The 12,932-nt window shown below is 47.6% G+C and overlaps 1 protein-coding gene across 2 annotated transcripts in view; it reads left to right on the plus strand.

Annotated features, from left to right (window-relative positions):
• The first annotated feature begins 808 nt into the window (after positions 1–808).
• Positions 809–12,932, plus strand: part of CNMD (chondromodulin) — a 29,644-nt gene continuing 17,520 nt past the window's right edge. The window contains exons 1-3 of one of the 2 annotated variants that reach the window (XM_070471172.1): positions 809–1,232; positions 1,693–1,833; positions 7,108–7,248. In XM_070471172.1, the coding sequence (XP_070327273.1) occupies positions 1,161–1,232; positions 1,693–1,833; positions 7,108–7,248 (354 nt within the window). In that variant the 5' untranslated portion in view covers positions 809–1,160. The remainder of the gene's footprint in view (positions 1,233–1,692; positions 1,834–7,107; positions 7,249–12,932) is intronic. The other variant, XM_070471171.1, reaches the window with a different exon arrangement.

The following is a 12,932-nucleotide window of genomic DNA, read 5'->3' on the forward strand; positions in this document are numbered from 1 at the left end:
CTGGAGTCCTGGTGGGCTCCCCAGAGGGACTTAGTGGTAAAGACCCACCTGCCAATGCAAGAGACCTAAGAGGTGTGGGTTGCATCCCTAAGTTGGGAAGACCCCCCGGAGGAGGAAATGGCAACCCACTTCAGTATCCTTGCCTGGAGAATCCCATGGACAGAGGAGCCTGGCGGGCTACAGTCCATGGGGTCACAAAGAGCCGGACACGACTGGAGGGACTTAGCATGCACACACACATAGTCCTAGTACTGGCAGACGGCACTTCCAAAAGCAAAAATATTTCTCCTGTTCTGCTTTTTAAATTAAATCACATATTAATTAATATGTATAATATTAATTAATTAATTTTATTAATTAATAAAATTAATGCATATATTAATACTATATCTATCTCTCTCCATAGTATAAAATGTACACTATGTACATAATAAGTGTTTTTGGTCTATGTATGTTGCCATTGCTGTTTTTGTCTCTTTGTTTAACTTATTTAGTTAATCAACCAGAACCTATTCTTATTCTTTCTCAGCTTGGCTTCCAGTTTCCCTGCTGAGCCTCCTGCTAAGGTTCCCAGAGAAACCTGGGAGGAGAGCCCATCGCTGAGACCCGGATCCGCGCGCCTGTCCGGGGTCCAGCCCGCAGACTTGGTCCGGGGTCCCCCGTCCACCCCACGACCCCGCTCTCTGTGTCCTGCTCCGCCGCCCCCCGCCCCCTAGCACACACACGAGTCCACTGCAGGAAACGGGCCTCCAGCCAGGCGCCCAGCAGAGCCTCAGACATCCTGAGAGATCCCCGGACGGTGGAAAGAGACCTGGCAATCCGGGATGCCCTGGGGTCCCGGGGCTCAGCATCCTTGGTCTCCTCCCCCTCCCCAACCCCGGCACACTCAGACTCACGAGGGGCTTGGGGAGGGGTGCGGAGAGCGCGGGCAGAGGGGGCTGTGTGGGAAGCTGGGCGCGTTCACCGCTGCTCGGGGCGGGACAGGGAAGGCAGGGCAGAGGTGAGGCGCCAGGAGGGGTTGGGAGCTCTGGGCTGGCCCAGGCGGAGGGCACGGTGTGCGCGCGCGTGCCCCGCGCTGAAATGCCCGGCACGTCGGGGCCGCAGGCCAGAGCCCAGGGCGCCCGCCGAGCCTCCGGTGTCCTGCTCCAGCGGCCGCGGTCATGACGGAGAACTTGGACAAAGTGCCCATCGCCCTGGTGGGCCCCGACGACGTCGAGTTTTGCAGCCCCCCGGTGAGTACCGCTCACCTGGGGGGCTGCGGTACTGCCCCAGACCTGCTGGGGTCCGGACCACCCCGTCCCGGGTCTGCGGTTTGCGTGTCACCGAACTTGGGAGGTGGGGGCAAATTCGGGCGCCCAGATGTGGGCTTGGGGTGGCACCCCACGCGGGTGTGGGTGCAGAGGGAGGGCAGCCGCAGATGCGCGCGAAAGGGAAGGTGGACAGGGAGCGAGGAGCGGGCGTCGTGGAGGGGAGCCCGCCGAGACCGCAGACCTGCGGGGCGAGGACCGTGAACCGCGAAGAGTTTGCTCAGCGCGCATCCAGGCCTGAGGACCAGGGGACCCGCGGCGGGGGAAGCGCGGAGAAACGGGGCGCCCGGAGGAGCCCGTGGCCGCTGTTCCCCACTCCCTCCCGCACCCCGATGCCGCGGTCGCTGCGCGCAGACTTGACGGGTCCTCTCCCGGCCGCCCGCAGGCTTACGCCGCCGTGACCGTGAAGCCCTCCAGCCCCGCGCGGCTGCTCAAGGTCGGAGTCGTGGTCCTCATTTCGGGGGCGGTGCTGCTGCTCCTGGGGGCCATCGGGGCCTTCTACTTCTGGAAGGGGAGCGACAATCACGTAAGTCCGGAGGCGCACGGGGTGGCCGGGGCCCCTGGATCACTCGCGTGTCCGCTCCTCGGGGGCCCCAGCGGATGCTGTCCCCTCGGGGGCCTCCCGGGCACCTCGTCCCTTCGTCCATCCGACTCCACGACGTGGCTTCCCACTGACTGGCAACTGTGTAGAAAAGCCAGTCTGGGCTTCAAAAGCGGTGTGGCCGGGGGATACAGTGGACGGTTTCAGGGAGGCCCTTCGCGGGGAAGGCGCATCGCAGCCTGGCGCTCCACTGAACAGCCGAGGGACCGCGGGTCAGGCACGGCCCCTCTGGCCTCGCCATCCTCACCCTTAGGAAGAAATGAAACGATGGGCTCTCCCAGCTGAGAAAGGCTGTGTGTGAATTGAACCTGGGACAAAGGTAGCGGAGGAACGTTCAGACCTAATAATGGCATGACCCTGACCGCCCACTAGCGCCCTCTTTTTCTCTCTCCCTCCCTCCTTTTCTGTCTCTCTCTTCTCTCACTTCTCATCCTTTAATCTGCCCTTCCCTCTTGCTGTAAGGGGGGAAAAAATAAAATCTAACTTCCTTAAAGATAGCCAATATCTTTAAAAGTCATTTCTGGCCTGGTCACATGTGATTTGATGGTAAATGTTTTGCTAACGCCCGTCCTACTTTTTATGAACACAACTATTTATGTTAAAGCTCGGCTGGCCCTCAAGAAATATAAAAAGTGCTTCTGACCCGAATGGGCAAGAATCCAGGGTGTTCATTAAATACTCTGTGTTTTGTTCACCTATCTAAAGGAGGGGGAGCATTTTATCTTGATGACCATTGCCAGGCCTGGTGTAAGCTGATTTCAACTAATGGAAAAGAATTCCCTCTCCAGGGTGCACACAAAGGGCTGTTTCTTAATCATTCCCCTCAGAGAATCTGTGACTGCGGTTTTCCCCTTTCTCTCCCACCATGAAATTCAAAGCATGAACGAATTCCAGTACTTAGAGAAAATGGTGCTGAAAGCAATTCAACCATTTTACACATCACATCTTCTGCAGTCACTGCATAATTTGTATTTTTAACTCAAATGCCTAATGTAGATAAGCATGCCATTTAGCACCAAGTCTGTTTTAGAGACTATATCAAATTTACAAGCATCGATTTGTAGGATCAGAATTGCACGGTATTTTATGTGTACTTGAGAAGTGCCTTAATGTATTTGTGTATTTTAAATATAGAAGCCGGGCCAGATGCTCATATTCGAAAGCAGCATATCTGAACATTTCTATATCTCCATCTCCATTAATAGCAGGGTTTAGACTGTCATCCCTTGGGAAATGTAAATGCTATCTTTTAGATGACAAAAATTCCATGGTATGGGTCCTTTGGGGACAAAAATAGCTTTGCTTTTTTTTTTTTTTTTTGTTAAAGATTTGGGTCATGATATATATTTAAATGGGTACCATTTGGCATTTAATTATTCAAGGCAAATAGGGTTAACTGCAAGCTTCTAGAAAGAGAGATTGAAAGATCATCCAAAATGAGTAGGGCCTCCTTTTATCATAACTTTTACTTCACTGCAAGATGGTGGGTTGTCTGGTTCAAGAGAGTGGTATTAAATTCTAAAAATACAGAGGAAGGGTGAATCACATTTTATTGCCAACAATAGAAGTTACTGCTGTCTCCTCTACAGGTAGGAGAATGAAGAAAATCATGGTAGGGTTTTTTTTTTTTTCCAACTCCCGAAATATTCCATGCTGATCTATATTATTTAAGTCTGAAAAACAAATCACAAAATACTAAATAGAGTAAGTTTGGTAACCATCTACACATAGCATATGCACAGGTCTACTTTCCCTGAATGCAAATCTCAATGGTCCAAACAAAACATAGTCAGAGAAGGTCAGTCTCTGTCAAACAGACAGAGACATCCACAGCCAATGCACTACCCACTCTTTGGAGATTACCCATGCCTCTGTTCCTCTGTATTGGTTTATAGAGGAGAAGCAGCAGTAATTCACCTCCTGTGCCTTTCATATGGATAAATCCCCTTAGGACAGGTTTACTGGAAATCAGCTAGAGGACTCTGAAGCATTGAAGTGTTAATAATGAGGGGACAAGTGACTGGGCTCAAATATTGAGGTCATGTTTCATCCACATTATTGTCAATGGAACAAGGCATTGAAATATGGGAAATTCCCACCAATATGAGATAACTGACAACCCAAGCGCCTGGGATGAGGGAATGAGATCATCGCTTGGGGCCTTTATTCTCAGCCTGATTTTTTGAGACGTTGGTCCCAAACATGATGTAATTATCTTATGAACCCAGGCTTTATTAGAAACTCATTAGCAAATCTCCTTGGCTGTAAAAGGCACCATATTGAGCAGAATTTTGGCACATAATAAACTTTCTTTGTGCTTGAATGGAAATAGCCTTAGGTGCTAACAGCTCCATCAGTTTACAGCAGATATTGTGATTACTGCTTCACCAACCCAGCCTTCTCCTGAGCTTGGAGCTCAGTACTTTTTACCAGTCTCCAACCCCAGGCACTTCAGGAGGACACAAACCCCCTCTGCTGCTCTGGGGCAAGCAGGGGCTGCATGTGCATTAAAAGGGTGCAATACCCAGGCCTGGTTAGGGTGTTTTGTTGAGTGGAAAGGTGAGAAGGGTGATGATGCAAGAAAGTGACCACTGTTTCAGTGTTATGATCTTGTCTCCTTAAGATTTTCTAAGAATTTGGAAATAGTTCATTTCTTAAATCCAGGATCACTCTAGTAGTAAAAAGTTTATGTGCAAGGCTTAAAAAAACAAAAAGAGCCTCTTGTCTCATGAGTGAAGGACGGACGCTTGTGCCAGCAGAAACTCACACACGTGTCGTCCGCCATGCACCCCTTAACAGCCAAAATTAACCCAGATGAATAGTGGCTGTTCAGAGAGCGCAGAGGCCAAACAGAGCCCGCTTTCTGAGCCTCCCCTGCAGGGAGCCCAGGCTCAGCCAAAGAAAACAGGCTTCCCCAAATGGGCTGACGGTGAGGACCGCTGAGGTGCAAAGTGAAAACGGATTGGTGGGCTCCGCTCCCACGCCCCTAGATCAGAACCCCTGGCAGTGGCTCTCCTGATCAGCTGAGCTGGTGCAGGGGCAGTGTCCTGCAGGAGGCGACGTTCATCAGAAGGAGGGGAGGACCTGTGCTCAGAGGTGGTGAATGCCAGGATTTTCTGTTCCACTACCTACAAGGGTACCAGCTACCGTGTCTCCATCTCTGCTGATCAAACAGTGCTTTGTGGGTCTTGCAATAATGAGTTTTCTACAAGTAATGATCCAGTAACAACAGATACTTTCCCCAGGGTTTGTCCATGGGGGCAGTTAGCTGTTTCTCATCATGAGGGAGAAAATCTGACTTAAAAATGAGCTCTTTGCAGTTCTGACCTACAGACCTGACACTAAGTAGCTCATGTCATCAGTTCCCACTCCTTCCATTTGGAAGAGTGTGTATCTTACACAACACATAAGAGATACATTATGTATCATATATGCACCTCTTGGTGGCTCAGTCAGTAAATAATCCGCCTGCAATGCAGGAGACCCGGGTTCAATCCCTGGGTGGGGAAGATCCCCTGGAGAAGGACATGGCAACCCACTCCAGTATTCTTGCCTGGAGAATCCCATGGACAGAGGAGCCTGGTGGGCTACAGTCCCTGGGGTCACAAAGAGCTGGACAGGACTCAGTGACTAACACACTGTATCTTATGTGTGGTATATGGTTTAGTGGCTCAGTCGTGTCCAATTCTCGCAATCCCATGGACTGGAGCCCGCCAGGCTCCTCTCTCCATGGGATTCTCCAGGAAAGAGTACTGGAGCGGGTTGCCACGGCCTTCTCCAGGAAGATATAGATATATACATAAATAAGCTTCTAAGTCAGACAACGGAAGGAAAGAGAAGCCCACCCACCACCCCACAGCGCAGAGAAGGTTCTTGCAGAGCAGCAGTGGTTTAAATCACTTTTTAAACCAGTGTCCTAACCAGGTGTCTAAACTAAGAGAGCCCTGTTGGGGACTTCCCTGGCGGTCCAGTGGCTAAGATTCCATGGTCCCAACACAGGAGGCCCAGGTTCGATCCTGATCAGGGAACTAGATCCCACACGCCCCAACGAACATCGAGGATCCTGAGTGTCACAACTTATTTGGCACAACCAAAGAAATAAATATTTTTTTAAAGAGAGAGAGAGAGAGCCCTTTGGATCCTGTAATTTAGTGGTACACTGTAAAAAGAGTTTTTCAAATGCTGGGATTTTAAACAAGATGTCACTTAGAAATGCAACACATGAAACAGATCAGAAGCAAAGCTGCTCTGGTCAAATTGCAGATGGACCGTGGGTGGGGAGGACTCGGGTAAAGGAACCTCACGGTCCCACCTGCTCTGGGCCACCTCTGTGACACCCCAGAGCTCTGATGACATAAATGAAAACCCCCTCTGAGGTTCCCACTTCATCATTTGGCATTCACGGCAACTCCCAAGATGCAGAGCTAAGTGGGATAGCCAGCTGTTTTTCTGATTCCTGGCCCAGTGCTCCCGCACAATGCCAAAGCTCTCTCCCTTCTCCCCACACATCTCGTGACAACACCGTACAACACCTTACGTCTGCCCCATAGCGTCATTCATAGGGGTCCCTCTTATTTTCAGTGGAAACAGATGTGCACGTGGACCTGCTCTCTGTAACGTGGCTGTATCTCAGGCATACCCCAGTCCTGTCTGCAGTCCTTACTGTATACCACCCTCCATGCCAAGTCTTGACTGAAGGATTTTTTAAAAATACCTTCAAATTGAGGTGCCACTGCAGGTTTGATTGGTTAACAGCCCAGTGAACCCTCTGCCTCTTCAATTCTGTTTATCCATCAACAGATCTCAACTCTGGCTGCAGAGTAGAATTGACCTTTAGAAAGAGAAAGATCTGCCCTCAAGCCGCGTCCCCGCAGGTTCTGATTTGATCCATCCTGTGGAGGCAACCCAGGTGTGGTAGCTGAAGATTCTCCTTAGATGCGTCTATGTGCCACCAGGACTGCAAACCACTGAGCTCTTCAGATTAGTATCAGAGACGATCAAAGCCTTTACTTTCAAGATATTAGTTAAGAAATCATTGTGTTAAGTGATTGGTGGATGAATGAAGTCCTCCCAGATAAATGTCTTACTATTAAGGATGGTTCAGTGTATCTCTAAGACACAGGAATGCTAATTTGTATAAAGATAAGCCCTGGATTGCTCTAAGAGGGAAGCATCACTAATTCTGGTGTTCACTTCCAGATTTACAATGTCCATTATACCATGAGTATCAATGGGAAATTACAAGATGGGTCAGTGGAAATAGATGCTGGGAACAACCTGGAGACCTTTAAAATGGGAAGTGGAGCTGAAGAAGTGGTTGAAGTTAATGATTTCCAGAATGTAAGTATATTTCATGCATTTAAGAAGTTTAACTAGGCAAGCCTGGGAGACACCTCATTCAGGGAGAAGGCGAGCCCCTCACACACACCCAGATGGGAACTGCTCCTTACGGCGGTCATGGTGCCGCCAACCTCCCTGAACCACGTCGAGTGTTCTCTCTGGGGAAGGATCACGCTCTGTCCTTGACATTTTCAAAATGAAAAAAAAAACAACCCCTTAGCACTGAAAAAAAACAAGTTCTTGGAGCTATCCAAAGTCTTGGCAGAAAGACTTGCAAGAGCTCTTTTTCTCCAAGCAGCCTTCTTAACACGATGACTAAAATGCCCAAGGTCTCCCAGAATGTGGCAAGATCTAAAACTGGCAGTTATCAAGAAGAGGGAAACTTTAATGACCTAATAATCTAATCAACAGCAGGTGGGATCTATTTACACACATGTCTCAGTGCTCCAGATTTCCCATTTAATCCAGAAAATGAGCATGGAGAAATTCGCCTAGTGTATCATCTGCTGTCTGAACAGAGCCCATTACAGATGAAACATTCGAGTCTCCTTTGCAAAGGACACACATGTTTGTTTTCAAAAATTCAATTTACAGGCAATTGGAGACATCAAGCCATGCATGGATGCTTCAGTGGACATCTGTGAACCCAAGTGTCACTCCAGGCCTCCTCTCTGGCTGGCCACCATAAATATCTCATTCTCTTTCTTGTTCTAGGAAGAGAAACAGGAATCACTGTTTGTGCTCTCCTATTAAATCTATAGATGGAGTAGGTGAGACTTCCTCATGAAAAAAGGCTCTTAAAAATAATGTCTCTTCTGATAGTTTATTGGCCTACAAACATCTCACCAACCTGTCTTCCTCTGATTGATGAGAAAAACTAGAGATGCTTTTCATTTGAATGAAAGAACTCCCCTTGTTGATACCCAAACACACTTCACACGGCCTTTTGAATATCAAACAGATGCTAACCTTAGAGCTCGGCTGATATCAGACATTATTTGGCGAGGACAAGGGCTGGCTGTGTTTGGCGTGGGCTCTGCCCTGGGGACAGTTTCTGCAGTCCTGTGTGTGCCCAGCTCCATTTCCTTTGGTCATAGCTTTGCAAATGGTTCTGGTCGAGTCCCAGAGATAATTTCTCTAGACCTATTAAAGGCTTTTACTGCAAGACTCAGGACAAGGTAAAAGGCATTTTTTTCTTTGCACTGCTCAATATAAAATCATAAAATGTGACTCCCACACATGCATCTTTCATTCAACCCAGAACAAAATTGAATACGCAGGATATGCCACAATATCAAGATATGCAAAAGTAGCTATGCAGATAAATAAGAAAAGATCCATCTCTCGCAACATGTGTGTGTATCAGGAATGTCCTTTTAAAATATTTAATCCCAAACCTATATTTCTGTTTTATAAACCTTCGGTTCTCATAATGGTATTGATTGTGTTTTGTTCTTAGAGGCCAATGGGGCCACAAATATTTTATAAACTGATCAATTCTCTTTGATAGCTTCCACATTTCTCTAAGTCAGAACTGGTGAGTAGAACATTTTTTTGATGGATAGAACCTGTTATGGGTTTAAATAAGCCTAGACTCCTGAAAACACATGAATCAGCCACTGTGGTACCTGAACTATTACTTCCTCCTGTATTACAAACCGTCAGTCAAGTTCAGGAAGTGTTTATGGGAGCTGACTATCTATATGCAAAGGATGGTGTGAAGCATGGAGTATGCAAAGACGACTGACACTTGTTCCCTCTCCCAAGGACATTAGGAGGTGGAGGTCCACAGAGCAGCGGCTTTCGGTCAGGCTGGGAGACACGCTGCCACGGAGCTATGAGCAGAGCTGTGGGGTCCTCGTGGAGGAGGCCATTGCTGCTGGCGAGGAGGTGGAGCAGGCTTTGCAGAGGTGGCGATGAAGCCAAATCCAGCCTCTGGGCTCTGACACTGAATTAGTATTCAGAGTTCTGAGTGAAGTAGAAAGGATAGCTTTCTCACTTTGCCAGGCAAAGGGAGCCACAATGGACTAATGCCCTCAAAACTGTGTCCCAACCTGGAGGGGGTAGTGAAAAGTTTCATGGTAATGGTTCAAAGAGGGTGTGATTGGCTATGGACATTCTTTTGATTGGTTGGTGGCAAGGTAAGTGGGAGTCAGCATCATCAACCTCCTGGTTCCAACTGATGGGGTCTCAGTACTTGTGGGCAGCATACAATTAAGTTCTCCCACCAGGAAGGGGTTTCAGTATATGCAAAACAACTCACAGATATTACCGTGTGTATCCCTTGATGGGGAACTAGGACCCTGCCCAGGGCTGCAGCATTGTTTCTCTGGACTGTCCTTCCCTGGTATCTGCATCCTCTCCCTTCCCTAATTAACAGCTGTTTGAACCTGGCCATTGGAACTCAGGGAAGGTAGTGGAGGCTGAATGAAGCCTATTTCCTGTAATCAGAGAAATGGGGGACACAGAAAGCTTTTGTGAGCAGGAGCCCTGCAGAGTCCTGCTCACTATCAACAACAGCTGAACCAGGTCTGGAAGAATGGTTAGGATTTCAACCGCAGAGAGGCAGAGGCAGGGCTTTCCAGGCCCAGGGAAGGATATGCCATACGCGTGTTCAGGTCTGCTCCCAAGATCTAAGTAGGGAGCTTAGGAAGTGAGGGAGGGGGAAAGATGGAGATGCAGGCGGGCCCAGAGCAGGAAAGTTTCTAAACTGTAGGTGAACAGCCTCCCTTGCTAACCCCACCAAAATTGTATGGAGCCAGTGGTGGGAAAGAGCCCCCGAGAGGGAATTTGCACTGAATGAAGGGCTCCAGGTGCTACACCATTGGAGAAAAGAGTTATTCGGGTCCCTTGTTGCAGAAGGTAAGGCAGACTCCATCCAAGGGAGGCTACCACTGTGGGGTTTTGTAGTTAAGGAGAGAGAACGGGCTCAACTCTGAATACAGTAAGGAAAACTGGTGCATAACAGCCACGCAGCAAGATGGGGTGCTGGTGGATGGGGAATTACTAAGAGGTAGAGTCGTTCTTCGCTAAACTTACCTAATGGGATTTTTGCTGCAGGCAGGTCAGGGGGATCAGATATCCAGTTTGATCAGACTAAGGCTGACTCAGCAGGATTCTTGCTAAAATTGGAATAAACCAGCCAAGACAGAGCCCAAGGTTGGGGCCTAGAGGACTCAGAGGTGCCTGACTAGAGTTAGGTCACGAGAATCTCTGTAAACCCCTGAGGAGCACAGAAGCTAGTTCTGTTCAAAATGTATGAAAGTTGTACCCTCAAAAGTATCAGTGCTGTTGGTTTAAGTCAACCCTTTCAACCCTAATGACCCACAGATATAACAGAAATCCTGGTTAGAAGTTTAGTTCTCCAAGAAAGCACAGGAGCAGGAGAAAATAGAGGCAGAGAGAATGGCCTCCAATTTTGGAAGATACAACATTTTAATAAATATTAAATAAATACTTCTAAAACTAAGAAAATAAGATAGAATGGTGGCTATAAACAATTTTTTTTTCTTTTTTTTTTTTTATTAGTTGGAGGCTAATTACTTTACATCATTACAGTAGTTTTTGTTATACATTGAAATGAATTAGCCATGGATTTACATGTATTCCCCATCCCGGTCCCCCCTCCCACCTCCCTCTCCACCCGATCCCTCTGGGTCTTCCCAGTGCACCAGGCCCGAGCACTTGTCTCATGTACCCAACCTGAGCTGGTTATCTGTTTCACCCTAGATAATATATATGTTTCAATGCTGTTCTTTTGAAACATCCCACCCTCGCCTTAAACAATTCTTTTGACCTTGTGCATATTTGAAATTTTTTAATTTAAAAAGCTGGAGGGAGGGACTTCGCTGGTGGTCTAGTGACTGGGACCCCATGCTCCCAAGGCGAGGGGTCTGGGTTTGATCACCAGTTGGGGAACTCACATGCCTCAACTAGCACCTGCTGTAGCCAAATAAATTAATTAATTAACTTTAAAAAAAACTGGAGGGGAAAAAATGGACAGCACAGTCTATCTGATAGGTAAGTAGGTTATTGGTTTCAAGAATCCATTTGGCACCTAACTATAACACAAAGAAAAAATAAAGTGAAAGTAATTTATAATACAATTAGAACTTGAGCCTAATGTACCTTGAAAACGTCATAGTCATATGCTTGGGTCACTATCTGTGCCACAGCCTAAAATGCAGACTGACCTAAGTATGTACTGAGAAATTAAATATCCGATATTTTTCTCTAAAAGGCTTCCCTGGTGGCTCAGTGGTAAAGAATCTCCCTGCCGAGGCAGGAGACGGGGGTTCGATCCCTAGGTCGGAAGGACCCTAAGGAAATGGGACCCCACTCCAGTATTCTTACCTGGGAAATCCCATGGACAAAGGAGCCTGGCAGACTATACAGTCTGTGGGTCACAAAAGAGTTGGACACAACTTAGTGACTAAACAACAAAATATTCTCAAATAGTAAACAAAAGTAACATTTCTCTCCTATTTCATAATAATTCCATTCCTAGGAAATCCTTTGTACATTAAGACTGTGCCAAAAATCACGTTACATTTACATTAAAACAGTGTTAGGTTCCAGGCTCAGGTGCTTACAATCCAGTTTTTCAGCCAAGATTCTGGGCAGTTGGTTCTTCAGCGTTCCCCCAGGCTGGTCAGGGCCAGGCACCCCTAGGCCATGCACAACAAAGGGTCAGAGAGCCCCTAGTTTTGTGACAATAAAAAACTTCCTCAAAAGTTTCTAAATCACCCCCCTGGGGGAAGGTCCCCTTGCCCTCCTTGAGAATTTCTGGTTTAAGCCACAAAAATAAATGAGACCCCTAGAAAGAAAAAACTGTGTGGCTAAAATGAGATTAGCTGACTTTGGATAAAAGGATGTTAGATCATTGGGATCCTCACTCACTACCTTTGTTAGCAAACATCTTCATTATCACCAGCTTCTAAGGTCTTGTTTGTTTGCAAAAACAGGAAATTTGCCTGTCTTTCTTGTGCCGTTCCCTTCCCTCTGTTTAATCTCTTAGCATTTCTGGCTGCTTGATATGGATTTGTAGCTACATAGGGTGGTTAATACGTGTGAATTCCTTCCCACAGGACCCATCCCCATGGGGCTTCAGTTTTCTTTGCAGCCTGTAGACCGACTGTCAGAACTAACTCAATACTAGACACATTCAGGGCTGTGAATCCATCCGTAGTCAGTTCTCTCCCTGGGGATATGGTAATGGCTAGATGGTGCTCCCTCCCCGGCATCTCATCTCAGAAGCTACAACGGTTTGAAGTCAAGAGAAGATCTAACGTGGGCAGAGCGGGGTGGGAGGCTGGCCAAAATCTTGGCTTTCTCCTCCCACCAAAGCCAAATAAAAAATATGGCGACAGAGTTTGGAGGAAATAGAAAGGTGACTATAATTCCCAGCTGGTGGAGAGGGGAACACAGCAGGTTCACACCTCAAGAACTGTGCCCACCCTCCCCCCAAGAGGGGTCTGCAGGCTTAAATAAGGACTCCCAATTAGGAGCCGGTGACGAGGAGCAAAGGTGTTAGCATCCTGATTCCTTCCTCTTTCGTTGTTTCAAAGACAGTCATAGGCTGACATCATTAAGCCAGCAATTGAGTCTGGTGGCTCTGTGGCCTTCTTTCTGATGTGTAAAAAGCTGAAGCTGAAACTCCGATACTTTGGCCACCTGATGCGAAG

This window comes from Odocoileus virginianus, chromosome 8 (genome assembly GCF_023699985.2).
Source record: "Odocoileus virginianus isolate 20LAN1187 ecotype Illinois chromosome 8, Ovbor_1.2, whole genome shotgun sequence".
In the NCBI taxonomy this organism is placed as follows: Eukaryota; Metazoa; Chordata; class Mammalia; order Artiodactyla; family Cervidae; genus Odocoileus; species Odocoileus virginianus.